At 46.1% G+C, this 27916-nt stretch overlaps 2 protein-coding genes across 8 annotated transcripts in view; both read right to left on the bottom strand.

Annotated features, from left to right (window-relative positions):
* LOC133506077 (RNA binding protein fox-1 homolog 2-like) overlaps positions 1-13224 on the bottom strand; it is a 39414-nt gene extending 26190 nt beyond the window's left edge. Inside the window, exons 1-2 of one of the 3 annotated variants that reach the window (XR_009796394.1) lie at positions 11969-13224; positions 3994-4044 (exon numbers count right to left, since the gene is read on the bottom strand). Coding sequence is in view for 2 of the 3 variants with exons in the window: in XM_061829821.1 (XP_061685805.1) it covers positions 3994-4044; positions 11969-12211 (294 nt within the window). In the remaining variant the exon portion in view is untranslated. The remainder of the gene's footprint in view (positions 1-3993; positions 4045-11968) is intronic. The other 2 variants (XM_061829821.1, XM_061829820.1) reach the window with 2 other exon arrangements.
* Positions 13225-16382: 3158 nt separating this feature from the next.
* On the bottom strand, positions 16383-25707 carry LOC133506600 (uncharacterized). Of its 5 annotated transcripts, none has more exons than XM_061830884.1 (17): positions 25304-25707; positions 25064-25222; positions 23850-24224; positions 23253-23359; positions 22338-22658; positions 21467-22235; positions 21082-21209; positions 20895-20997; positions 20653-20775; positions 20233-20405; positions 20023-20120; positions 18548-18675; positions 18240-18420; positions 17981-18122; positions 16670-16746; positions 16520-16550; positions 16383-16417 (listed from the first exon to the last, which is right to left on the bottom strand). In XM_061830884.1, exons 1-15 carry the CDS (start codon positions 25704-25706, stop codon positions 16672-16674), a joined length of 3285 nt encoding a protein of 1094 aa, XP_061686868.1. In that variant the 5' UTR covers position 25707; the 3' UTR covers positions 16383-16417; positions 16520-16550; positions 16670-16671. The 5 variants fall into 5 exon arrangements, with proteins under 5 accessions (XP_061686868.1, XP_061686867.1, XP_061686866.1 ...); XM_061830883.1 differs by having other exon boundaries at positions 21467-22658; positions 23850-24021; positions 24106-24224; XM_061830882.1 differs by having other exon boundaries at positions 21467-22658.
* Positions 25708-27916: the final 2209 nt, after the last annotated feature.

The following is a 27916-nucleotide window of genomic DNA, read 5'->3' as shown; positions in this document are numbered from 1 at the left end:
AACCCCTGGAAAGACATTTTTCCACCCTCTGGGGGCTCCGTGGACCCCACTTTGCGAACCATTGACTTAAATATTGCAAAATATTGAATAATAGCAACTAAATGGAGACGAGCGCCTTCACCTTTTTTTTTTCCCTAAACATGAATGGAAATAAAAATTGATGACCGTAATTCGCGGCCTACAGAGCGGACCTGGTTATAAACCTCACCAAGTACATTTGTAAAGGAAATACCATTTGGTACATACATAAGCCGCACGTATGTAAAAGCCGCAAGTACCCACGCTAACACTTGTGCCATGCTAACAGTACCGCTAGCACCGCGCTAATAAGGCCAGTTAAAAAAACAAAACAAAAAAAAAAAAAAACATACTGGTAAAAATCACTGATACACAGCAGTAACATGTTAGCGGACCGGTAAAAGTCACTTCCTCGGCACGTGCATCCCACCGGTCTCACTCTTATCTTTTCCGCTGGAGTGCCCTCTTGGGGCCGTTAGAAAAAAAATGCTACAAACTAGCCACAACGCCGCATAAACCGCAGGGTTGAAAGCGTGTGAAAAATGTCGCAGTTTATAGGCAGGAAATTATGGTACATTGCAGTCAGACAATTTTTCCATGTTACAGTATTAACGTGCTGCCAACAGACACGAAATCAAAGCTGCAGCCTTCTTGTTTTTCATCATTTCAGAGATGATCCCATCTTTCAACTCATCTATTACATTGACGCATGAAGTGGGTCGGAGATAAGAGTAGGAATAGATTAAAATCTACTGCAGCAAGAAGCAACCAATGATGCCAAAAAAAAAATACATTTCTTCCCGTATTTCAACGAATTCAGCCAACATCCTCGAGAGGATTCTATCACGCAGAAATGAAGCCATTACCAGCGCCGCACGGATGTAATGGAGGCGTTCAAAGTGCCGTTGGTCTCAGCGAGCATGCAGAGCACGTCTTTCTTCGCACGTTGAGCTTCTGCTGCTCTCCGGGCTCTTCCTTCAGGAGCCTTTGATCACATCACCTTCACGCCGCTGTTGACGCTTTAGCACCTCTGCAATGTGGCAACATCTTTCGCACGCCATCTTTCTCTCCCTCGCAGCCTTTTGTCCCGTCGACGGCTAGTTGACACTTTGCTGTCCCTAAAGTCTTCGGTCGGCCTGATTGGCTACAATGATGTCACATCCTGCATACTGTGTTCTTTCGTTTCCTCTCTTTTTTTTTTTTTTTTGCACACTCTCAACCAAAACTCAGGTCTGCAAAAATAACTGAAATTCTGAGATTAACGCCAAAGAAAAAAAATGTTGTGGTTCCAATTTATAACGTTTCAGAACTAGTTTTTTTTTTTAATAAACAAAATATTTTTACTCCGTCTCCAGCACATGGCGCCACCATTTTCTTGTCAGTTCTCGTTAATTCAGGCTCTCTCATGCATAACGAGATCAAAATTCATGAAGGCTCGGTACAAAAAAAAACATGAAAGGATGTCAAAAATCGGACACGGTAAATCGTGAAAACGGAACTTAACTTGATTTGGCTCGGTAAGGCTATGACATGGGACGAGGCAGTTAAGCTAGCTGACGCTGGAGAACGCACGTGCATATCCGCACGACCATCTGGCAACAAGTGGCATGAAAAACGAGGCTTAAATAAACTAATCGGCGCACACGAGGAAATGTTACACGTCACGGCTGCTGTCAAACACCCGACTTAACTTTGTGCTTCCAGATTCGCGGCGCGTGGCCGTGGAGGACAATGACACCGACATCTTTATTACGCGATGTAAAAATGTTCGGGTTGGCGGGAATTTTTAAGGTCGGTCAGGAAATTGGAACCACCGTTTTTTTTTTTTTTTTTTTAACGCATTATGTAAGATGCATACCAGCTCTCTAGATGGCGCTATCTGCATCGGCTATCTAAAAAGTCAGCATAACTGTGGGATGCATATGAATGAATTCTGAATAGCAGTCACTGTGATTTGAAAGGCGCCGTCGTGCCTGCGCGCCATCGCACTCGTAAATCTGCACAGTCGAGCAGAAAAAAAAAAAAAATTACGTGTAAAATTTGTGACAAGTAGAACTACATAGATATTGAAGGTTCCGCCACTGCGCAATTGCGCACTTGTCGCACACTCTCAGCACACATGAAAACCAATCCAGCGCAGTGAACCACATCCTGACGTCTCTTTTTTTTTTTTTTTTTTAAACACGAAAGCACACGGTCTCTAAAAACCAGCTGCTGCTCAGCCTACGTCTACTTCCTAGTTTACCTGACACCGCCCCCCTCCAACCTTAAAGGGGTACAATCATGATTACAAACAGAGCACACACCCGCATCTGTATATCCGCGGGCATGACTGGTGGACCACACCCGTAACTTTATATGTGCGGGCATGACTGACCACGCCCATACATTTCTCAAATGTGAGTGACTGCAGTATAACCACTTGTGCAAATTCTCCTGATTATGCAAACAGCAGATTGAACCAATAAATCCTGATCCGGCACCGTGATGTGAAAGATCATCAGGTACGCGGGGAAACATACACTTTCACTTCATTGGTCCCAAAATGATTACGATCGTTGTGTGTGTATATTTTGTTCCTAACGGCTTTGTGCTTTACTAATAGGTAGGCTACAAACGTCATTGCGAGTTTTTACATTTGAAAATTCAATTAAATTGACACAAGCATCATGGTGCCAGAACATACGATAAACCTTTCTTGACACGTGCTTGGGCGTGCGCCATTAGATCTTCCCGATGTAAAATGTGTGCCTGAGCTCAAACGAAATTAAACAAACGTGACAGTATGTTGCTTTTTGCTGACATTATCCATTTATTTTCTTCCCATCTCACGCTTAAACGACACTTCTCGCTTGACTAATCAACGGACAGCGTGCGTTTTGCGCCATCCTACGCACACGGGAAAACAAAGTAGCGCAAATAAAGCAACGGGAGCCGATGCTCAACAATTGAAATGCTTTTTTTTTTTTTTTAAACGTATCCCTTTCTGGACAACAGCAGCAGGCCTGTGATGCGCACGCTTACACGCAAGACTCGAAACGGATCTCTTCCATATTCAAAAAGCTTCACCGTGGTGTGGATGTTGGAAGATCAGATTGGATTTTCACGGTATCTGTCCGCCATTGCCGTTTCTACATATAATTGACATCCAATTGCTACTCTGCGCTGCTGTGTGGGATGCCTCAGCTTCTCCGCTGACTTATTCATGCTTTTCCATAATTTATCACACGTATGTAGTTCGCAGCAGGCAACTCTTTTGCCTCGGTGATTATTCTCATTCGAACATCATCATTAGTGGGGGTTGGGGGGGGGCTCCTCACTATCATCTCCTCACTATGCAGCAAAAATGAAAAGTTGCTAATTGGCTGCCAGCCATCTGAAAAATCTCAGCAGCCCCAGAGGGGGAAAAAAAAGGAAAAATTCACACAACAAGATTTTGAGTAAAGGCTCAAGACGACGAGGAAGCGCAGCCAGAGGTTGGTGAGGATGGCGCAGGGCGGGGGGCGGGGAGGAGGCGATTATGGGTAGAGCATCAGAGGATGAGCGGATGAATGGCGGATGATGGAAGGATTAACCGTATCAACTGAGCAGTCTAATAACACATCAGCGGGCTAATCGGAACACGAGGAAACAGACGGATGCTTTACAAGCTTAAACAAACACGCTCACGTTATGATCATACTTTTTCTTTTTTAGAATAATAGTTCTTTTCAGAGTACTGAAAGATGCCTCGTGACAAAACGCCTGTGTATGGGTATTAAGATTTAAAAAGAGGACAGTAAAAGAGATTGGATTCTGGTTGCAAACCCCAAGATGTGAAATGGAGTGTAAGATACAATACATAACTGTCGTCACATATTTCATCTTTTATAGTTTTTTGTCGTTTGCACTTTCATTCAAGTTGCACGAAGGCCACAGAAGAGTATGATTTTCATTTCATTAAAAAAAAAAAAAAAACAAATGTTTTCACCTTACCTGACTGTGAGATGGGTATCCATGGTAACCAAGGGTCAGCGGGTCATTATTCTGAAAGAAATAAGATCAGAGAAAAAAAAAGTTAAAAAAAAAAAAAAAAAAAAAATCAATCCCATTAACCTTTGGCCATTGTCTACATGCCATGCAACTTCCTGTTTCCAGTCATCCATATAAAAAAGTGGTGCCTTGGCTTAAAAGTCTCCCAAGTGAGCAGATTTCTTTTTTTTTTTTTTTAAGATGAGAGTATTAGTCCTCGCTACGTGAACTCGCATATAAACACGAGACACTTGAAGTAATGCAGCGAGACTGACCTCAGAATTGTTCTCCCAAAATACATATATATTGTATATAAAGTGTAAACATTATCTTGCCACATTAAACTTCACTTTTTTTCCCACGACATAGAAAGTCACTAGTGGGTGTTGTTTTCTGCAAATGAGGAAGGGTAACCTTGGGGGGGGGGGGCGAATTCTGCTTAAGGGTCAAATTGCAATCATCCAAGTGAGAATGCGCAGACGTCGGATTGTAACGTCAGCGCTCTGCTCGCAGTAGCAGCACGCCGAACTTACAAATCACTAAAGACATGTACGGGCAGCAACTACGGCATACTTGCGCATGATGACCACCCTTAAAACTTAACTTGCATGTTCTCTTTTACGGACGACCTTTTGTAGGAATTTGAACAGGAAATGTAATCATGAAAGCATCCACTTTGAGGTCTAGTTGCATCTAGAGCAGGGGTCGGGAACCTCAGGCTCGCGAGCCACATCTGGCTCTTTTGGTGGTTGCAAATGGCTCGCGGAGTCCTCATAACGACATACTGTACACGTGATTTCTGTCGTGCAGAGAAGGTTTGTCCTGGTGGGGTTGCCGTAGTTAGGTGTGGGAGGCAACGTAAATGACGTAGAGACAGTTTGTCTTAGTCGGGTTGTCGTACTTCGCTGTGGGAGTCGATGTGCGCAGGCGCAGAAGGGTCGGACTCCGATCGGATCGGAACAAGTAGTTATGGAAACGCTTTTGACAAAGGTCGCTCAAAGAAAAAAATACGAGTACCACCGAAGTTTTCAACAAGAATGGACAGCCTTTGTGGGGACAGTTCTGCTGTGATCAGATGGGGAGTATGCCAAAGCATTCGTACTCGACGTTCCCAATCAACATTTTGACATCTTCGCATAAAGACAAGATCATCAAACGAATTAAAGACATGCCTTTGTCGGCGAGAACTGTTCACCATCCTACCAGCATGATGGAAAATCAAAGTGAATTATGTTCACGATTCACGGAATGAAAACTCAGCGCCTGCGTGAAGCTTCATCTGACGATGTATGAAGTCCAAAGCCACCAGCAGCACCATAAGTCATAAGTCGCATTCAAGGGAAGAAGTACTTTTGTCATCATTGGTGAGCAACTGCGTCACAATGTTATTTAAAGGAATTCAGAGACTTATTGTACTCTCAAAGTGTTGATCTTCCAAAATGTGCAAATACTCATTTTACTTACTTAAATAGTACTTAGTTTTTTTTTTAAATACTGTACGGCTCTTTTGAAATTATGTTTGAAAATATTTGGCATTTATGGCTTTCTCAGTGGAAAAGGTTCCCGACCCCTGATCTAGAGGCTCCAAAATGGCATTTTCAGGTGAACAAATGGCTAAAAGCCTTGGGTTTTGTTTGTTTCTTGCATTAATATTTCTAGATTGCGTGCGTAAACATACTTTTATCCACTGATGTCGATCTTCTCCAAGACTGATGGATGAAGGTTCGGATGACACCAAGTGTACATGATATAAACGATGGGCAAATTTAAGAGCATCTCTTTAAATCACAAGTAGGTCATGAAGTCTATTTATTGGTGGGAGACCGTGGACTGATAAAGCCTCCACCGTGGTTTCTGCTCTGGTTTATAATTTGGAATTGGAGATAGGAATCTGGAACTGACTTTACACCACTATCATGACTGATTCCAGATCCATTTTGGAGCCGATGGCACCGCCTTGATCGGCCGACAGGAACACGTCTTCATCCACGTCAGGAATTTGTGGCACGAAAGCGTGTCCGACGGAGCGGGATGTTCGGCTGAAGGGTTTTCAGATCTCCGTTGTAATCGTGGACCTCCAAAATGTAAAACGCGTAAGTGTGGGACCAGAACACCGGGCAGGATTTCCATCAAACCTCAAAACAGCAGGAAGTTATTTTATTCACCCCCTCATAACAATGTTCTGGCTTTTATGCTAATGTGCGCCATTGGAAAGGCGGACATTACAACAACACTTTGGAGAGAAAAATCTGGTTTGCCTTCATCCCGTCGGATTCAAAGACGAGGCTCCCCCCTCGCCTCCGTCATCTTTCTTTCTGGAACTAATGTCCCTTTGCCTGCTTTGCCCCAGGGGAAACACTTTTGCTCTGTGCACATCACAGCTTGAGTCGTGCTGATTAGTAGTGTAGCCATCTCACGCGTTTCGCCAAAAAACTGAGCATGACTTTCCCAATGAGGGAGCTTCAGCTGGTGGAACAGGAAGTTGCTGTGCCACAGAGAAAGAAAGAAAGAAAAAAAAAATACTGCAAGACAATCCGAGAGCCCAAAACGCACTTAGTGAACTGGCTCGGGGAGGTAGAAGCTCTAAATTATGAATTAGCTTTTACAGGCTTGAATACCATGAATAAAGTATAACACGATTTTGAAGCGAGGCCAGAAGATCAAAATAAGACGCCGGATTACAAATAACGGGAGGACGGATTGGAGATCCCAGGCAAGAACAAAACATGGTCAAAAATGCTGAAAAAAAACCTGAGGTGGAAATGCAAGAGGAAGGCAAAGACAATGACTCATACATGAGTGGAGTCATGTGCTTGATTTCCAGCAGGAATGAGGAGGGGGGGAAATGGGGGGGGCAACATCGAGCGTGTATCAGCGTCAGTCTCAATAATAGTAGCTCACAAATTACGTAAGAAACACGCATCCTACTTACTGCAGTAAGGCTAATGCGATGCAGCAAAAAAAAAAAAGATTGTCTCCTTTCACTCAGCGAAATGTCAAACATTATGTACAATATTCTCTTTGCCCCTGGCAACCAAAAGTGAGTAATAACGCTTGATACACGCCTTATAATTTGTTAACAGGCTAACGAAGACAGAACGTCATCTCGTAACAGTGCACGAGCGTGACGATGTAATCAATGAGGTGAGCGGCTCGTAGACTGACAATCATATTTGGGGAAGAGAAATGAATTTATTGGTAGAATTATGTCTTTCGTCATCAGCATTGGTGGCACGGTGCCACATTTTTAGCATTTGAGGGCAGCTGGCAGCAGACTGCACACGGGAAGTTTTTGCGTTATTAAAAACCAGCATGTTTTGTCAGCTCATAGGAGCAATTGTTAGGAATGAGCGGAATGAGGACCATTTTCTCGGGTTAAGCGAGTCGGGACTCAGGTCTGCCAGCTCACGTTTGAAGCCAAGCTCGGTCGGTGGCTTTCATTCGGCCTCGACGCTCGCTCAACAGGAATGGACCTTTCTGACCTGTCAATCACCCGTACAATAATGGCCAATCAGATAGCCGCATTGTCTTAACCCCTGGCTTGACACGCCCCAAGTCCCACAAGCAATGCCGGTTGTCAGCAGCGTGCGCTTGGAAAAGTTCATGTTACGAAGAAAATGCTCCTCAGATCCGCTTGGGGAACATGCGATTCGTGATTCATTTTCCGGAGCCTAAAACACGGTTGACCAAGTGTCTACAATGGACTAAGGCTAGCGGAAGAGTGCACAAACATATCCTAATATTATCTGGAATACCCGATAATCGACTTCAAACATGTTCTGTTGAATCACCATTTTGTAAGCTTGTGGGACATGGCTCAGGGGGGCGGAGCTTGAGGTCACCATCGGAACGAGCGGAATGAGGATCATTTTCTCCGGTTAAGCGAGTCGGGACTCAGGTCTGCTAGCTCACGTTAGAAGCTAAGCTAGGTGGCTTTCGTTCAGCTTTGACGCTCGCTCAACAGGAATTACTAATTTTCTGAAATATAGATATATTCAAAAAGAACAAAGTGGTTTCAAGGAGAACAAAAGTCAGCACGGTGTTTGGAGGTTATGTGCTGCGACTCGTCCTTTTCTCCCGGCTCGGGCACTTTTCCCTCTCTCAGGTGGTCCCTGCGCAAATACGCACCCGAAGCATCTAATTTGGTCGTAGAAGTCGTATCTATTCCCATCGTGTCTTGGGAACGCTACTCTTTCAAGAACTATATTTGACTGTTCTGACAGTCATCAGCGCCAAAGCGGGCCAACGCCACACGCTCGACCGGGAGAGGCAGAATGCGCGGGTTTTATCCACACAGCACTTATGTGCTAAGCCTACAAACAGCGACCGCAAGTTTATTTTACTTCAGTCTACGTTACATCCTTCTGCCCCCCCCCCCCAAACAAACACTTCCACGCACTTTTTCAAGAGGACGTGTGTAGAATCTAAAGTGGATTTTGGCAGCTGCTGGGAGAAAACTGTTTAGAAGCAAACAAATCTGAAGGCATGTTGAGTCACGGATATCACCGGACTAAGCTAAAGGTGGTCAACTTTTGAGATGAACTCCATTTTGTTCCACATGAATAAATACTGACAAGTGACTACAAGAGAATGGAAAATACACTTGAGTTTAAAAAGTCTTGTTCTCAAACGCAAAAAAAAAAAAAAAAAAATAAATATATATATATATATATATATATATATATATATATATATAAAACACCTTGAAAATAAATACTTGGACATTTCTTTGTCTTATGTCATAAAATGTATCTGAAATGGACTTGGAAAATGCTGCGTACCCTTAAATACAACAAAAGCAGCACCAAATAAGACCGGAAGCACTCGGGAAGATTGATTTTGATCGAGTCAAAAGAGAGTGAACTACTTAGCTGCAACCAGCAGGGGCGCTGTCGTTACACGGACTGAAGCCAAGAACAAAATGTCAACTAACCTCTTTGCAGAATTATGGATTAACTCGGGCACATTTCTCCGGAACATTCATAGATAAGAGAAGTTAACTTTCACATTAAATGCCACTGGATCTCTGCCAGCCATTAATGACATATTTCAAAACTTTTATGGGGAAAAAAGAGGAAAGCATAACCTCATCTCACAGCAAGGCTTTATTTTTATTGCTTAGGCCGCTGAGATGAGAACACGCACTGGCGAGCTGTGGACATTAATGCGCCGGTTACAAGGAGGGACGGAGCGACTGATCGAGAATGAGAATGAGAGGCCTAATTCTGACGCAGAGCGACAACAAACGCGGGACGTTCGGCGACACGCTGGATGAATATTGAAAGCGACAAGCTCATCTCAACATTGGCCAGGAGCGAACTCAGGATGCGGACGCGGGGGGGGGTGTTATGAAAACCCTTGAGCAGATGGAAATGACGGACTTGCCTGTCGCTGCGCCGGTAAACAAAATGGACTGGAATCAGCAAGTGTCCAAATATTTTACATTGATTTTAGGGTGGTGGGGGCAGCCTGAGGGTTCACCCGGCCGCGGAATGTAGCTTGGACTTGATGTAGCGTCGCCACCCACGCAGCACACCGGACGTCAAGCCAACCGGTTGGTAGTGGGAAGGGTTCAGTTATAGCTGAGGGCCAAATAGTTTGCTCTTCACCGCAACCACGTCCAATGGACCTTTCTGAACTGTCAATCACTCGTACGATAATAGCCAATCAGATAGCAGCATTGTCTTAACCCCTGTCTTGACACGCCCCTGCCGCCGTGTTGCCCCACAAGCAATGCTAGTTGTCAGTAGTGTGCGCTTGGAAAAGTAAATGTTATGAAGAAAATGGTCCTCAGATGGGCTTGGGGAATGTGCAATCCTGATGAAAGATATTCTGCTAGATTGATTCATTTTCCAAAAACACGATTGACCAAGTCTTTACGATGGGTTAAGGCTCCTGGAAGACAGGCACGTACAACTAAAGGTGGACAATATCAACAAACACAAGGCTGTATGTTCCAAGGTAAGTGAGGGAGAAGTATCTTCTCTGAGTTTGACTGAATTATTATCAGTGCTTTATATATTGCAGGAGAACAACTTTCACTTTGTTCTGCTGAATAAGGTGTGTCACGTTTTATGCCAAAGAGTCAGGTTATGGATATGCAAATGCGTCACGACACGCACGTGAAATGTCTATTTGTGTCACATCGGACTTTTAAGACGAGTCAAATGAATACACCCACTCACTTATAAAGACTACAATGATATTATTACTCGTGATCTTTCCAAGTAAAAAGTACTCACCCTGCTTTACACGCGCAGTACCATTCCACAATTTTATCCTGTTGGATTTCAATATGAAGTTTGTGAAACTTTTTTTTTTTGCATCGATCGGCAACATTTCGCTGTCACGCTGACATTGCGTCCCGCTCCGTCCAAAATATTAAGTCCGTGTACATATCCTTCCGTGAAATAGTTGAGACCTCTCTGTAGAACTGACGCATTTGGCAAAAAAACATACCGCAATATTATCTGGAATACGCAGTAGAAAATCGACAAACATGTTCCGTTCAATTGCCATTTTGGAAGCTTGTGGGACATGGCTAAGGGGGCGGAGCTTAAGCTCACCATCGGAAAGGTGCATTGTGCTGGCTTCACTCAGAGGTCAGAGTTCAACTCCTTAATCATGCCAGCAATAATTGCTTTAAAGGAACGCCTGGCTCAAAGGAATGAGGGCGACAGTCAGCAAGCACGGAGCTTCGGGGTCGGATTTTACACTTTCGAAATTGCTGCGATGTTCAGTTCTACAGACAAACTAGTGTGCATTTTAATTGCCATTTCGTGGACTTTTATGAGCTTCGATTTCAAATTAAATAATAATAATTACGTGCCGAATTGCCCTTTTAACCTTCAAGCCTCTGTTATGGTACATATTGAGAGCTAGCATGACTTTTGATGCACAAATCAGATTTGTTGTTTTGGAGTTTTTCCGCGAGCGCTCCTCCTTGAATAAAGATCGCAGCGATCCGTGTGGTTCTAAAGCCCCCTTGCAGTCCGAGATGTGATCCCATTAGCTTGGATACAAAGCCTCTTTACTGCCAGCGATCGGGAAAATCTGTTCAGAGCGCCCCCCCCCCCAAGCTTTCATTTCCGGACTGTCCGTCGAGCTCCCATTCGATACATTTTAGAGGCCGAAGCTATTGATCGGTGCTTTTGTGCTCTCCCGCACGCAAACATCTACTTTAAAGAGCGCGCTTCCGCTCCCGGCAGCAGGTTTGGACGCAACGGCGGCCATTTACTTGTCCAAACAGGCCACTTCACTTCTATTACGGCCGTTTCCAACGGCGGGCAAATGGCTCCCCCCCCCGCGTCCATCCTCGCGGATGCACTCCAACGCGCGCCATGAAGAGCAACGCATCTGCTGCAATCCTCCGGCAGAGACGCACTTGACCGCTTTGCGGTGAAAATGGACAAAGTGATGACATCAAGGGCAGAATAGGTCAATGGCAAAGTTGTGTGGTGAAAGTTCAGCAAAGCACGCGTTGGAGAATTAAGAGCACTGAAGTGATGTCCGTACCTCCCTCCTGGAAAAGTGGAGGTCTTTTTTTTTTTTGTTTTGTTTACCTCCAACCCCCCCCCCCCCCCCGCATCACACAAGCAAACACTGACGTGCATTTCTTTGCCCTCTCATGCAAATGTGGCCAACGTGTTCATGCCAAGAGGACCTCAATATTTTTTTTAACCACAAGGCGGGGATTGTTTACATTCCCTTCACTATTAGAACGCGGATTACAATATGAATTATGCTTTTGGGAGGTCAATTTAGCAGTTATTGTCCTTAGTTTTTCGACATACTAAAGTGGCAATGGTGGCTTTGTGCAATTCCTCATGAGCACACGTGGAGCGCTTTCCAGCTTTGTGGTTCGCCAATTTGAAACACGCACGCACAAAAAAAAAAAAAAAAAAAAAATCGGGTGAGCTTTTCGAGGGGTTTCGCTTACCTGTCCAGCCTCGCCGGAGCCGTCCATTCGAGGCCGCTTGCACTCAGCCCCGGTCGAGTCGAGCAGCGAGGCCGCCGTGTGTCCATCGGGCTCCGGGTCTCCTCGCTTCATTCCCCGGACAGCAGCCGGGGCGCCGCCGGCGTTGGGATGCACCCCGGCCAGGGCGTCGAGTTCTCGATCCCGCTCCATCAGGCCGCGGGACACGGGCAGCATGATAGATGCAACGTCGGTCGACATTAACATTGGACGGGGGGAGAAAGGAAAGAAAAAGAAAAATGCTTGTACGTTCTCCTTCTTGGGCTTTTCACAAGGGGCCCTCGATTGTTTGCACACTCTGGGAAAAGGAAGCCGAGGCCTTTGAATGAGTCAAACGCGACGAAAAACACGAGTTTAGGTGATTAAATGTGGGAATATTGCGCCTACGATTCACGGCGGGGCAGCCTTTCAAACAGGCCTGGCGTATTTCGGATCACAACCCGCCCTCCCCCCCCCCAAAAAAAAAAAAAAGAAAAAGGAAAACAGCAGTGGCGGCAACAACAAATGGCTGCCAAAATGTCCATAAGGAATTTGCCTCTCTTTGTTTTCTTTTGTTTCCTTGGTTGTTACAGCGAGGGAGGCTCCTTTCCGAGAGCCAACATCCTAAAACAAAAAGCCCGTCAACACGTCCTCCGTTTCCGCGTAAGACGTGAAGCACGAGAGGCGAGTGGAGCCCGCTCAGCAGCGCTCCGTCGCCCCCATAGCCGCCCGCGAGGGGCCCCCGCACGGAAGAAAAGGAAGGACGGCCGACGACCACGCGACGGCGCTTGCGTTGCTCCTGCCTCCGTCAAGTCGGCGAGCGCTGTCTCTCGGTTCGTTCTCGGGGAAAAACAGGAAAGCGAGCTCCGCTTCTCCCGGCGAGTCTTTGCCCTCCTCCCGTCGTCTTCCTCCGCCCGCAAGTGTGCGCAACGTGCCGCAGTGCCTCGGAACGTTTGCGCGAGGGGCGGAGGGGGTCGAGCCCAGTGGGCCCGAGACACACACGCGCGCTCATTGTTGGAAGCCCTCTTTCCCTTTTGCTTCTTTTTACATTGACATTTTTCAAGAGCTCGTGATTTTCCTTTTTGGGAATGGATTTTATTCACGTCCAGTGGGCTCCCGCTCTTGAAACCACAATTTCCAAGTTCTTACACAACCGAGGCCCAGTGTTGAGTAATGCGGCGCGGAACCTTTGCCTGCCTTGTGCTCTTTTGCTATTTTTATTGCGTGGCTGCCACCCAGTGGTCAAAGGCTACCATGAGTGTGCAGGAAAATTGCACGTCTGGGCAAAAAAAAAAAAAAAAAAGCTTTTTTTTTTCCCCCAAAATGACGCACCAGGGCGCTCCCCCCCCCCCTTTCCAAATCTATATTTTTTTCCACAATACAAGCAAGTTTAAGTGCTTGCAAAATTATTTTAAACGGTGCCTCTGACGTTTTACTACAGGGTTTCACGGTCAACTTGACTGGAAACGAGCCCCGGGTTGAGAATGACTCAAATAACCTGTGGGGAAAAAATATATATTTTTAAAATACAATTTACACAACGCCAGTGATGTGCAAGCTTTTTGTTATGAGGGAAGTGCATGTTTTAAAAATAACAATAATAAAAAAACTTAACCGATGCAATGACCAACGTTTGCGGCCATATGGAGCTTATGCTCTGACGTCATAAAATCACGTGACTTTTGTTTACGTCGCCATATTGCCGGTCAAGCTAAGCATTGCTCAATGCTAAATCGGTTGGATATCACACAAAAATACATTTTATAGCACGACTCCCAGAATTTTGTCCAATATTGTTAGACATGTAGAAGGTGAAAATAAACGAAGGCACGTGGAAAAATGAGATAAACCCGGCATAGAGCACCCATATTTAATGCCGAAGTTGATCTTTTTGCCAATAAGAAATTGGATTGTTAATTCGCTTCCGCTTGTCTTGGACAAGTGGATCTACACATGGATCTGGTGAGTAAGTCAAGATTTACACGGAAAAGTTTGAAAGCGTATAAAAGTCTGGACGCATACAAATACTTAGTTGCCGGATCTGTTCTCAATCAGGAATAAATCCCACATTTTGACGGCTCGTGAACACGGAAGCGTGTTTGGCCGCACGTTAACCTTTGCCGAAATCCATCGATCTTTTCAGCTAGTATTCAATACAGATACTAATATTTAAATAAATGAAGCCTGGTTTTAGACAAACTTGCATTCATTAAGTATGATTGGAAGAAAAAAAAAAAAAAAGTCATCTCCATGGAGCTTACACGGAAGCGATTGTGGCCACACTTAACCTCCGTAAACCTCTGACAGACTTTTTTTTTTTTTTTTGAACACGCATTGTTCTCAAATGAGCCAATTTGGAATTATCAATACTTTTTGGTAATTTGAGATTGAGAAGAATAATTCCTACCTGAAATGAATCGATTAGCTACACAGTCGTGTGTATTTGGTTGGGCACCATCCATCACGTTAATTGCCGAAATCCATCGATATTTTCTGATCTTTTTAGCTGATATTCCATAGAATCATCTCTTTGAATATCTGTCTCGTCTGTCGTGACAACCAACAGCGCAACGGGTCTTGGGTACTGTAAATATTCTCCTCCGGTTCGATGTCGAGCAGCTCTGTTTGACCGGCAATATGGCGCCGTGAAAACGGTGACGTCACGTGCAGGAGCTCTACATGGCCCGTGGGCCGTAGGTTGTCCACCTCAAGTCTACATGAAGACATCGTCTCAGTTTCAAGCTCTACAGCCGAACGCCAAAATGTCTTCCGTACTTCACCACAAGTTTTGCCCTGGAGACATGCACGCGTTTCCTGTATGCTTTTCCTGAACCTCGCCCAAGTCCCGATTGTCTTCATCACAAGCGCGCCCGCCCGAGGGCCGGGAACCGCCGCCCTCCCATTCATGAATTTGAAAACAAAAGGTCGGAAAAAGGATCATCGCTACACAAGTTGAGCACAGCGACTCTTTAAAGCGTCCAGTGGAATGCACAGGAAATTATTTACGAGCGGAGGGACGGCTTTAAATTCTTCATTGTTTACCTGGCAGAGGCATGGGGATGTGGGGGGGGGGTCGTGAGGCCCTGCACAAATCATCACAAAGATGAACAACAGACGTCTCGGCCCAGCGAGAGGCCGCAGATATTTTATATTTGGCAAGAAGTACAGTAATGAGTTATAGTACGGTTCACAGACAGACTGTCTGGTAGAACTAGGAATAATCCTCTCATTTCATATTTTTTGAAAATCTCCACAGCGAGCGGCACTAGTGGAGGTGCGTGATGTGATGGTGACGGTTTGATGAGGGAGGTTCAACTCTGATAAAAGACAATACGGCTGAGAAGGTTGCAAGTCCGAGACCGCCTCTGGTTCACAGGCCGTGAAATGGATCGAGTAAAAAAAAAATGTCTCTAAGCCCTGCGAGTTCCCTTCATGGCAAGACAATTTTTTCAGCCATTTATTAGAATCTGCGCTGCTTAACGGCAATATGCATTAGTAGCCTTCGGAAGGTGCTGCGTCTTAAAGGGGAAGTCCACTCATTGAAAATAATGTAGCACATGGGTCTTGTCATTGGTACTTTAACTTTAAAATAAAGATTTTCATCAGATATCATTGAAGGTCGTTTATATCGGCAATTTTGAATGTTCCCGGTGGCTGAAATTTTGGAGTCACATGACCTACATGTACAGATGAGGCTCACAGTTATCGTCGGCGCCGATTTCCCGGATTTATCCTCATCCGGTGAAGAAATAGCAGTATCGGTTGAGCGGGAAGACCGAGGAATACGTCCAGACAGATTTGAACCTGTGGATGTTTATAACGTTGAATATTCGCATGGTTCTTCGGACGGGAATGACGCGGAGGCTGACTACTCGGAGGCCTACGAGCGGGACATACGTACGTAAACAAAGGCCTCCGGAGGTGTGGACACGTTCCTCCGTCTTCCCGATCAACTGATAGTTCTATTTCTTCATCAGATGAGGATGAATCCGAGAAATTGGCGCCGACAATAACTGTGTAGAAACGTAACCGAGCCTCAGGTTGATCACGTGACACGTCACATCCGCATACGTAAGTCATGTGACTCGCTAAAATGTTAGCCACCGGGAGCATTCAAAAATTGCCGATATAAACAACCTTAAATGATATCTTCATTTCAAAGTTACAGTACCAATGACGTGACCGATATGATACATTGTTATTCTCAATGAGCGGCCTTCGCCTTTAACCGATGGACGCATGACCCAACATGAAGGAATATTTTACTTTCATACTGTAGTTGTGAAAACTAATGCAAGTTTAAAGAAGTACTTGTTGCCGGTTTTAAAACAAAAGAAAAAAACAAAAAAAAACAGGGTGGTGGCGACTTGAACAGACAAATACGTACACATGCCTCATGTCCTTGGAGAGCTTTTATTGGTGGTTAAATCCTGCCTGGAAAATAATAATAATAATAAAAAAAGGACAAAAGACGTGTGACCAGGATGGAAAAATTGAAGTTGTGCTTCAAACAAACCGTTCGAGCTTCCTACCCACCAGTTCACGTCAAGGGTCTTCCACGCCGGAACTGTAAGAACAGGAAATGGATCGGTCTTAATCCACAATTCACGCCTCTCATGACTAAATCATTGTCCGTCTGTCAACCGGAAGAGTGAGGACCGCTTGTCGCTCAGCCACTTTCCTCACCATCAATGACCAAAACAGCCCTCGACGCACGGCCCGTCACGTGACGAGCAGACCTCCGTTGAACACATGAAGTAAATCTGAAAGAAATTAAAACGGGGGCGATGTGTTCACGCACCGGTGTGGCATACTCACATTTTATCTTGTAATTTACATGTTTAGCATAATGCCGTTTTTCCAAAAACTAAAACCATATGCAGTATTTTTACAGAAGTAAAAGTGCTCAAAGCATTCCAGAAAAGTTAAAAAAAAAAAAAATGAAGTGGCTTGCGACTCAAACACATTTCATTGAAATATAAATACACGTTTGTTTCCACTTGTTAAGCGGTGAAAGTACATTTGGGGCATAGTGCCACACCAGATCGAGCAGAGGATGATCGGTTTTTGTTTACATTATTACCTACCAAAAGGTTACGTGAAGAACACTTACAAATATAGAAGCCATAATTCATTAACGATTACAATCATATTGAAATTATTATGTTGTACAATCGAAGAGTACACATTTTTGTTTCATCCCATCACATATGTATACTGCAATAACTGTCGTGGTAATGTTCTTGATGGAATTTACAAAATATGGAAATTGCGACAACTTCCTCCAGAAGTGAATTTCTATAGGTTGGCAGCTCTGCAGTCATAGCCACAAATTAAATTTTCCTATTAACTGGCGGAAAAGCGGCACGGCGGGATCAGCTGGTAAAGCGTTGACCTGACAGTTCTGAGGACCCGGGTTCGACCCCGGCCCCGCCTGTGCGGAGTTTGCGCGTTCTCCCCGTGCTTGCGTGGGTTTTCTCCGGGCACTCCGGTTTCCTCCCACATCCCAAAATCACGCAACATTAATTGGACCCTCTAAATTGCCCCTAGGTGTGATTGTGAGTGCGGCTGTTTGTCTCGACGTGCCCTGCGATTGGCTGGCGACCAGTTCAGGGTGTGCCCCACCCGCCTCCTGCCCGTTGACAGCTGGGATAGGCTCCAGCACTCCCAGCGACCCTCGTGAGGATTAGCAGCTAAGAAAATGGATTGATGGATATCATTATTTGTTTTAAAAGTTATTCAATTTTTTTTGCACATAACGTTCATCCATTGTATTGTTTTTGGAATTATTTCCTTGCGTGCATCTGGCTTTCTAAGCCTTCCTTGCACGGCTAAAAAGCTAAATGTGGGCGATGTGATGCTATACATCAACTGTATGTCTGGACAAATCATATTTCACATTTAATAATAGGTCATCCTCTTGTGCGTGACCATGTCCTAAGATCATCTCATGGCTCGTAAACGTATCGCGCGTACGCGGTGACATTTATGCTCTACCTCCTCATTCGGGTCTTTGATTTCTCCTTCAGGAAGGAACTGGAAGGTGCTCATGGTGAAGCGACGCGTTTGACCGGGAGGGGAAGAAAGTTGAGCATCGGACGGCACAACCTGAGAGCTGGGGTCCAAGGGGTTGGGGCATCTGATATAAAATAAAACACGTTTCAAGGGAAACCGTGAGCCCTTACTCATCAGCAGACGCCTTCTATTTTCGTTGAGCGAACACACCGGCGGCGCCACAACAGGCACCGAAACGTACCCGTTGTAAAGCAGAACCCACAGCGAGCTTCCAGTGCGCGAGTAGGCCACGCAGTAGTGCACCAGCAGCTTCAGACCGGGATCCGGCGCGTTGAGCAGCCTCACTTCCAGGTAGAGGGGTTTCCCCAGCAGCGTCCGCAGGGGCCGGTGATACTGCGGGTAGTAGCTCGTATACTGAGCATCTGACAGGGAGCAGATTCAATTCGGATAGTCTTACCAGCGCAAGCCTCCATTCTTCTACAGACCATCGAAAATCCATAACTACACGTTGCAAATATTTACCATAGATTCACAAAACTGCGGACTAACCTTTGGCCAGGCGGAGCTGGACGCCAAACGCCCCTTGGGTGTGGACCGCTGGCCCCACGGTGGGCGTTTTAACCAAGTAGCTCACAGTTAAAGCGCTGCCTGGTACGTACCTGCACTCCACAAGTAACCTGCCAGCGAGTCAGAACACGAGAAGGAATGACGACCGCCGTGACGAGCAGCCGACCGGATGAGTTTCTCATACTCTGATTTGATTGCAACCAAGCACGTTAAAAAAAAAAAAAAAAAAACGTTTTCTTGACTAAATTGACGACAGTCGATGAGTCAAAGGTAGCAAGGTAAAGTCTCTCCCGATAGAGCTCGTGCATGTGACGTCAGCATTTTCACGGCGCCATATTGCAGGTCGAACAGAGCTGCTCGACATTGAACCGGAGGAGACTATTTACAATAGCCGAGACGTGTTGTGCTGTTGGTTGTCGGGACAGACCAGACAGATATTCGTAGAGATCATTCGATGGAATACCAGCTGAAAAGATTGATGGATTTCGGCAATTAAACGTGATGGACGGTGCCCAACCACGCCGGTATAGCGATTGTTTCATTTCAGGTTGGAATTATTCTGAACAATCTGAAATTACCAAAAAGTATTGATAATGCCAACTTTGCTCATTTGAGAACAATGCGTGTTCAAAAAAAAGGACGGAGGTTAAGAGTGGACGCAGTTGCTTCCGTGTACATAGTCTTTTTTTTTTTTTTTTTTTTTTTCCCCGTCACAATCATAATTTATAAATTAGAGTTTGTGTAAAACCAGGGGTCAATTACTTAAATATTGGTATTTGTATTGAATACTAGCCGAAAACATGGATGGATTCGAGCAAAGGTTAACGTGTGGCCGCAATACGCTTCCGCGTTGACGAGCCATCAACCCGTCACTATGCGGGATTTATTCCTGATTGAGAACAGATCCAGCAACAAAGTGTTTGTATGCGTCCAGACTTTTATACACTTTCAAACTCTTCTGTGGAAATCTCGACGACTTACTCACCAGATCCACTTGTCCAAGACAAGCGGAAACAGGTTAACAGTCCAATTTGTTATGGGTGAAAACATCGACTTTGAGATTAAATATGGGTCCTCTATGCCAAGTTCATCTAATTTTTCCACATACCTTCGTTTATTTTAACCCTCTAAATGTCTAACTGTATCGGACAAGACTCTGGGCATCGTGCTACAAGACATTTTCGTGTCGTCTCCGACCGACTTAGCATTGAACAATGCTTAGCTTGACCGGCAATATGGCGACGTAAAAATGTAAAAGTCATATGATTTTATGACGTAGGTGTACGAGCTCTATAATATAGTCCATGCTTTTTACATGATGTAGAATACGGTGGGTCAAAATTATACTTGTCATCTGAAGGAGGCAAATATAGTTCACACAGTCAAATCCATTTCCATTGGTGTAGCAGTTTAAACAATCCACATTTCCACCGATGAAACGCAACTTGTAGTCTTACCTGAACGGAGAATCTCTCGTGATGGTTCCATAATTGAGGCTGATCGTCTGAACCGTGTTGACGACTTCCACCATGTAGATCAAAGTTTTCCCAACCTCCTGGGAGGGAAAGAGACGTGGCACAAAAATGTACGTAACCGTTCCAGTATCAGGGACAACCCAAACAACTAGTTTTTAATATTCAGAGCGTGTCCGACTCTATAAAAGTCACCATTCTGCGAGCCCCGCAGCCATCCATGGGGAGCTTGAAAAGGGCATAATCATACGTCACTTTGACTGGTTTACAGGTGGCGTTGTTGGCAACCCCCAAGAGGCCGGGGGACAGGGGCGGCTCCGTGAGGGATGCCGGCACGGAGAAGACAAAATGGCGGTCAACTGTGCACTCTGGGGAACAAAACAAAAACAAAAACACACACACGCACACACAGACACACACCATATAGTATGGTATGTCGATGTTATCGCAAGGTCACGTTCATCAAAAGGGTCTTACACCCTTCGCCATTCTGTACCGCTGGCAATTTGCGGCCCCCTTTGACCCCGCCGGATGTCGTACTTACAGTTTTGCACCCGAAAGAGCTCCAAGTGTTCACTGCGACGACAGTGTGTGAAAATACCGACGGGAGCTCACCGTCCATTGGGTAGTAACAGGCCGGGGGATGCTTGCTGAAGCAGCAGCCCAGGGAGAGACACGACGCCTGGGCTACTCGGTCTCGTCCGCACGGGAGCTGCTGTTCCCCGGGAAGGTTGCAATCTTACGAGACAGAAAGCATGATCAAAAGTTTGTGTGTCCCCCCCCCCCCCCCCATCTTTGAAAAAAAAAAAAAAAACAAAAAAAAAAAAAAAAAAAACGCCATTCGGGAGTGCACAGACCGGCACCATGTGCAGATGCAGACGTGGAAACCGGACAGTAAAACTGAGCCTCCATCCTGCCACTTTCAGTCGTATACGTGACACCAATGACGTACATGTTATCCTTTGAGACAAAATTGTTTATTAACAAGTTGGTTAGTGACACAAAAGGTTGTGTGCTGAGCGTGAAATCGCAGTCAATACTTGCCTGCACAATCATTTGACAGCGCGTGTGCAACTGCAGGCTAAAATGGATTTTGCCATCTTTTGCTATGCTGGCAGAGTACCCGCAATGCTTGGGAGCATCCTGGGCGCTTATCTCGTTCCCTTTTGCGTCTGAAAAATAGGAGACAGGAACCAGTGAGGGTTTCCCCCCCCCGCCGCCCCATCCGGGCTCAAACTGGCTCATGTACTGTACATATCTTTCTCTTAGACCGGACCACCACCATCGAGCCTTTTTCCCCTTCCCCCATCGAAACGTGCACCACAGCAGCTCCCCAGAAGCAAATTAAACTCACGCAGAACTGATTGTAACCAGATGCATTTCATACATACGGCGTACTGTACATCACGCAGTCAAAGCACGGACGCACCTTTAAAAACAATTCCAGAGATCGGACCAGGTGGGAGCTGCAAAAGCATCTGATTGGAGGAGCAGAAGACTTTGGGTTTCGGAATGAGAGGGGGGCTCACTGAAGTCTTGCCCAGCGCAGGTTTTTGTGTGGGTTTGGGTGACTCAGTTGTATACTGGGGCACGGGGGCGTGGATTGGCGGGTAAGGTGGATGGCTATAAGGGTAACGGTACGCGTAGGAGCCACAAAGTGGGTGAGAGGAAGGGTGACAGTTGGCTTGCTGCCGTTGCTCACTTGGCGGCGAAAGGAAGTCGACTGGGTCTTGGGGAAAAGCATAGGCCCAGGTGGAAGGAGCCAGTAGATCTTTTTTGGGGTAGAAAAACGGTCCATATGGATTGTAAAAGCCGTATAGATTGGATGGAGGCCGGTCGTGTGGCCTTGGGGGACCTGAAGCGGGAGGAAGTGGTCCTGGCGTCAAAGTGGCTTCGGGAGGTAAAGGGTAGGAAGGGATCTGAAGATAATCCAGACTTGTGGATCGGTGAGGGTCAGCGGGTTGAGGGGGACCGCCGGGATCCGAGGGGGGAGCGTAAACTTGGGGAAAATGAGGGGACACGAACCCCGGGAAAGCCCAATGGAAATGATCTGGATATTGAGGCATCTGATCCTGTGTTGGCGATGCAGGGGGGGGAGGTCCTAGAGGATTCTGGGGATACTGGAACTGATGAAGTTGGGCCCCTGGGTCCCGAGGGATATGAGAGAGACTGGTAGACTCTGAGCCGGACGGGTAGACCTGGGGAAACGTGGGGGATAAAAATCCAGGGTAAGAATGTCGGGGATGATCAGGAAGCTGCGCAATCGGATCCTGGGTTGAAGATCCAGGTGCCACGGGTACCGTATTTGAGGGGTAGGAAAATTGAGGACGCAGAGCTTCAGGACCACTGGTTGGAGAAAACCAAGGTGTAATGTCAGGCTGAAGATCAGCAGCGGAGGGCTGTGGAATTTCAGGGTACGGCAAGTCCGTGTCGGTTGCGTGGCGCTGATTGGGAACTCCATCAATTGACTCTTGGGCCGGAGATGGAGGTGGAGGTGGAGTTGAAAGACTGGAATGGTGAGGAGCACTCGAAGCCCGAGGCGAAGAAGATGTTGCAGGCGGGAAAGGACAGGAGAAGATCATTTCTTGCTTAGGAAAAACAAGGTGGAGTTCGAGTCCAGCCTACAAAGACAGACACGCACGTTCAGTACACTGATCACGCTAGAATCTCTTCAGAATCCTTTTTTCTGATAAAATTGTATTTAATAGTAGTTTCTTGCTAAATATTATTTATCAAGCGCTTGCTTTTTCTTTGGTATTATTTAAAATAAAATGAAAAAAAAACTTAAACATACAAGCAGGGGTGACACCGTTGCTCGGCAACCTTTTTGAAAGGGAAACTAGTTTCCGCTTCAGGTTCAGCAACATGTAATTTTCCAGGTTACTCATACTGCAGCTGCAAATAACGATTTCAGTAATTTTGTGCTAGATTCAAGTGACTGTTGAAGTGATTATTTTTAACCATAAATTATGATTCCGTTACGGGTTTGATCCCAAACACGTCTGGAAAAGGGAAAGGCGCTCGTGATTGTTTCCCCCCCTCCAAAGTAAAAGTGTCCTATTTTGATTCAGCAAGAATCAGTCTGGTCTTATTGAAGAAAAAAAAATTATAATAATAATAATCACCACCGTTCAGGTCAACTATTAAGAATGTACTTAGTTGTCAATGCATCAGTTAATCGTGCTTGTTGCAGTCAGTCCGAAAGGAGAACTTACTGTGAGACAAGGAGCCGTGAACGGGATGAAGAAGACGAAGTCGTCCGGCTGGGAGTCCACACGGTACGCGCAGCGAGCAGAAACAAACGCGGCCCAAACTTGGTTTACTGCAGAACAAATGGACACTCGACGGAAGCTCGCATTTGGGCAATACACCGGAGCCACGATTATCTTTCAGCTCTACCACAGCATTTAGTCGGAATCTCTTTTTTTTCCCTAAACAATAGTCCGGCGTTTAATGAGGAGTCACAAAGAAGTATTGAAAAGTTTTCTGTTTGCCAGAAACAAATGTAGGATAGTGCTGACCAGTACTTTAAACTGGTATCTTGTGATTACTACAAGGAATTTTTAATACTTCAATGCCATTTTTTTTTTTTTTTTCAACTGTAGACGTTGCATTCACTCAAGCACAATGAAAATGTACAGCAGTTCCTACACAATCGGAACAGTTCATTTTTGATAAATGTTGGAATCTTAGCCACTGGTAGAAACGGAAGACCCAGGCCTGTAAGATTTGCGTGATTCTTCTCCCACAAGTAAAATATTTGGATGACTATGCAGAAAAATGAACCCAGCGGGACAATAAAATGAGAGTACCCAAAACTCCCAGCACGGGTAGAGCGTTGTCTCGCTGGCCCAAATGCACAGTCATGCCGGAGTGGGAGCAGAGGACGACGGGGGCCAACGGCGCAGCCGTGGGCGTCTGCGCCGGGCAAGCCAGCTTGAGCGGGCTGCCCCACCAAAGCACGGGCAGCACGTAACTGCCGTTCTGGGGGAAGCAGAGGAAGGGACGCGTTTTTCGGTCGAGGGCGCAGCGGACAAGGCGAGCGCGAGTGCGGCGCGCGAAGGAAACCTCCTGGGTAACGTAGCAGGCGTCGTAGGGCACCACCATCAGAAGGCCACCCCACCACCTCCTCACGCTGTAGCCGCAATACAGAGCCAGTTGGAACGGAGAGACGGGAGAGGCTCCACCTGTTCGGACAAACGTGGCCAAGCGGAAACGATTCACTCGGAGAAAGAGTCATCGCGACGTCATTTGCCTTCAAGACCAGGTCATTTTCCACCATATTGCAGGTGACAAATCAATAAATCATGTGTACATGTCTCATGATGCAGTATTTTCTCAACTCTAACTTAACCGACCATCTATCAGCCTATCAAACTAGCTGACTGATCGACTGACATGCAATTGTTTTCTTGCTAAGTGACAAACTAACCATTTCACTCTGTGACTTCGATAGCGGCTAGTTTAGCAAGCTGGCTACTTAGGCTTCATCACGAACAAACTCGCTCGCTAGCCGGCTAAGAAATACACGTCATATGAATCCACCTCCCAACATAAACGCCTATTGTAGTTAACTAAATAGGTCACTTTGACGTTGACGTAAAACCCACAACACTTTTCAATGTGACAAAAGATTCAATCATATCCTTACTTGGCAGTGATGCAAAAGGTGATAATTGCAAAAAAAAAAAAATCCCCACCTAGTTCTTATCCTGAGCACTCAACATTTTGGGACACACTTTTATACGCTTTGATTTCAGAAAATCGTGACCTTGTTTTTCCATGAAAAGGGCCAATGTTTTTTTTTGTCAGGGTCTTTCAGTTGGTGCGTGCTAAATAACCTTCAATGATAAGGTCCATTTCCCAAACACTAAAGGGATTAGCGTTAAAAAAAAAAAAAAAAAAATTGAAAATGCAGCCAATTTGCTAAACAGAATTTTACATGTACGTGCACTTCCACGTCACCCCAAACAAACTCCTGACTAAGCCTTCATAACTCTCGAAAAACACATTGGATCTATCTGACCTTTGTCCACTAAGAGCTGTGAGAATCCTGGCCCTGAAGCTGTGAAGGTCATAAAATTGTGATCACACAGCAGCACGGGCCTCATCGCCAGCCACTCGGATGCACGCGGATCCGCTTCAGATGACGGTACCAAGACTTTGCCCGCAACTCCAGAAAACCCTAGTGCATACATCACATTGATGTGCCGCTAACGCAAATCTGTCAAACGTTAATTTGAGTCCATAATGAGGAAAATGTTACCTGGGAAATCATTTTGATATCCATCTTGAGCGGCTTGACCTTTGGTCCAAGTCCCCGACAAGCGCTCCCGAGTAACGGCTTCATTAAATTTGGATTGAGCGGACTCTTCAGTTTCAGACCCAAACTGATTATAATCATTCTTGGCGTCATCGTGCACTTTTCTTCCCTGGACGAGCAGCTCAAGAAGCTTCCGTTTCGGGACATCCCCTTCGGCCCTTCCCCGTTCGGTTATGGGTGACGGCGGTGAAGAACCGCAGAGCCGGAACCAGTGAATCGTTGCTACACATAAAAACAAGGTGTACTTTTTTCTTTTTTCGCGGCAAGGCAACATCGCTAGCTTGTTGACGCCCTTGCCTGCGTGTGCAGCAGGCTCGACCTGCAGGTGAGGCCAATTAAGTGTCATTAAGCTTGGGCCAATCAGTGAAGAGAATGTCGGGTGTTGATGACATCATAATTAGTTGACGCTCAATTTTGGTTTGCGTACTGAGGTGCTCAGTATTGCCTCAAAAATGGCCTCCATCCAGCTGTTTTCTTTGCCGCTTATCCTCACGAGGGTCGCAGAGAGTGCTGGAGCCTATCCCAGCCGTCAAGGGGCAGGAGGCGGGGTACACCCTGAACTAGTCGCCAGCCAATTGCAGGGCACATGGAGACAAACAGCCGCACTCACAATCACACCTACGGGCAATTTAGAGTTTCCGATTAATTTTTAATGCTTTTGGGATGTAGGAGGATCCGGGATTGAACCCGGGACCTCAGAACTGTACCAGTAGCAAAACATTAAAATAAATTCTAAAGTTGACCGTTATCCGGTATTGTTGTGGTCAGACTCCGAGCTGCAGCATTTTGAATCAGCTCCAGCTGTTTAATGCTCTTTTTTTGGGGTGGGGGGGGGGGTGTCCAGTCGGAAGACCGTTACAATAGTCAAGTCTACTTGCGATAAAAGCATGGCTCGCCTTCTCCTAGACTGCTTGGCACAAATACAAGCCTTGACTCACAATCACACCGACGAGGCAATTTAGAGTGTACATAAAGTGAAATAAAACACAGAGGCCCAAGAAGTTGTATGGATGTGTAAATTGGATTCATAATGAATGAAAAACAAATCCATATTTAGGCTTTGTGTAGATGTTTCATAATAATAATAATATTAAGTGGGTCTCACATGGGCCGGCACGGTGAATCACCTGTTAAAGCATTGGCCTCACAGTTCTAAGGACCTGGGTTCGATCCTGCCCCCGCCAGTGTGGAGTTTGCATGTTCTCCCCGTGCTTGTCTGGGTTCTCTTCAGGCACTCCGGTTTTCTCCCAAATCCCAAAAACATCCAACATTAATTGGACCCTCTAAATTGCCCATCGGTGTGATTGTGAGTGCGGCTCTTTGTCTCTATGTGCCCTGCGATTGGCTGGCGGGCAGTTCAGGGTGTGCCCAGCTCCTGCCTGATAGCAGCTGGGATTGGCTCCAGCACTCCCCGTGACCCTCATGAGGATAAGCGGCAAAGAAAATGGATGGATGGATGGATGGGGTCTCACATGGGTGGCACGGTGACTCAGCTGATAAAGCAGTTCTGAGGAACCGGGTTCGATCCCGGCACCGCCTGTGTGGAGTTTGCATGTTCTCACCGTGCCTGCGTGGCTTTCGTCCGGGTGGGCACTCCGGTTTCCTCCCACATCCCAAAAAACCTGCAAGAAATATGGACATCGAGGCGGCACAGTGGTTAAGCTGGAAAGCGTTGGCCTCACAGTTCTGAGGTCCCGGGTTCAATCCCCGGACTCGCCTGTGTGGAGTTGGCATGTTCTCCGCGTGCCTGCGTGGCTTTCGTCCGGGTGGGCACTCCGGTTTCCTCCCACATCCCAAAAAACCTGCAAGAAATATGGACATCGAGGCGACACAGTGATTAAGCTGGAAAGCGTTGGCCTCACAGTTCTGAGGTCCCGGGTTCAATCCCCGGACTCGCCTGTGTGGAGTTGGCATGTTCTCACCGTGCCTGCGTGGCTTTCGTCCGGGTGGGCACTCCGGTTTCCTCCCACATCCCAAAAACATCCAACATTAATTGGACACTCTAAATTGCCCCTAGGTGTGATCGTGTTTGTCTCCATGTGCCCCGCGATTGGATGGCGACCAGTTCAGGGTGCACCCCGCCTCCCGCCCCTTGACAACTGGGATAGCCTCCCCGCGACTCTCGTGGGGATAAGCGGCAAAGAAAATGGATGAACGGATGGGTCTCACATGGTGGCGTTCTTTGCACCCCTTGCGATAAACATTGCACGTCGGCTGACGGATGGATCTCAGAGCGGGCAAAAGAAAAAACAAAGACGGATTGACAGTATGCCAGCAGACGACACCTTCGAGCGTTAAGACGTTCCAACGCTTGTGTGCAACATTTAGGACACTTCAGCTTCTCACGATGAAAATAAGGAAGAATTTTCTCCAAAAGGTGTGGACATGCGCTTGATGAAGTCATGTGTTGGATGAAGTCTTTTTTTTGTGTGTGTGTGTGTGTGTGTGTTTATGCTCCAGATGGGACCGTGATGTGCTGCAGTGTCATAAAAGGAGAGAGGGAAAAAAAAAAAAAAAAAAAAAAAAACAAGCTCTGGAACACATTTGGAATGTTGA

The sequence above is a fragment of the Syngnathoides biaculeatus genome, chromosome 9 (genome assembly GCF_019802595.1).
Source record: "Syngnathoides biaculeatus isolate LvHL_M chromosome 9, ASM1980259v1, whole genome shotgun sequence".
Classification (NCBI taxonomy): domain Eukaryota; kingdom Metazoa; phylum Chordata; class Actinopteri; order Syngnathiformes; family Syngnathidae; genus Syngnathoides; species Syngnathoides biaculeatus.
Note: the sequence above shows the minus strand (reverse complement) of the source record. Positions and strands in the feature narration are given on the sequence as shown.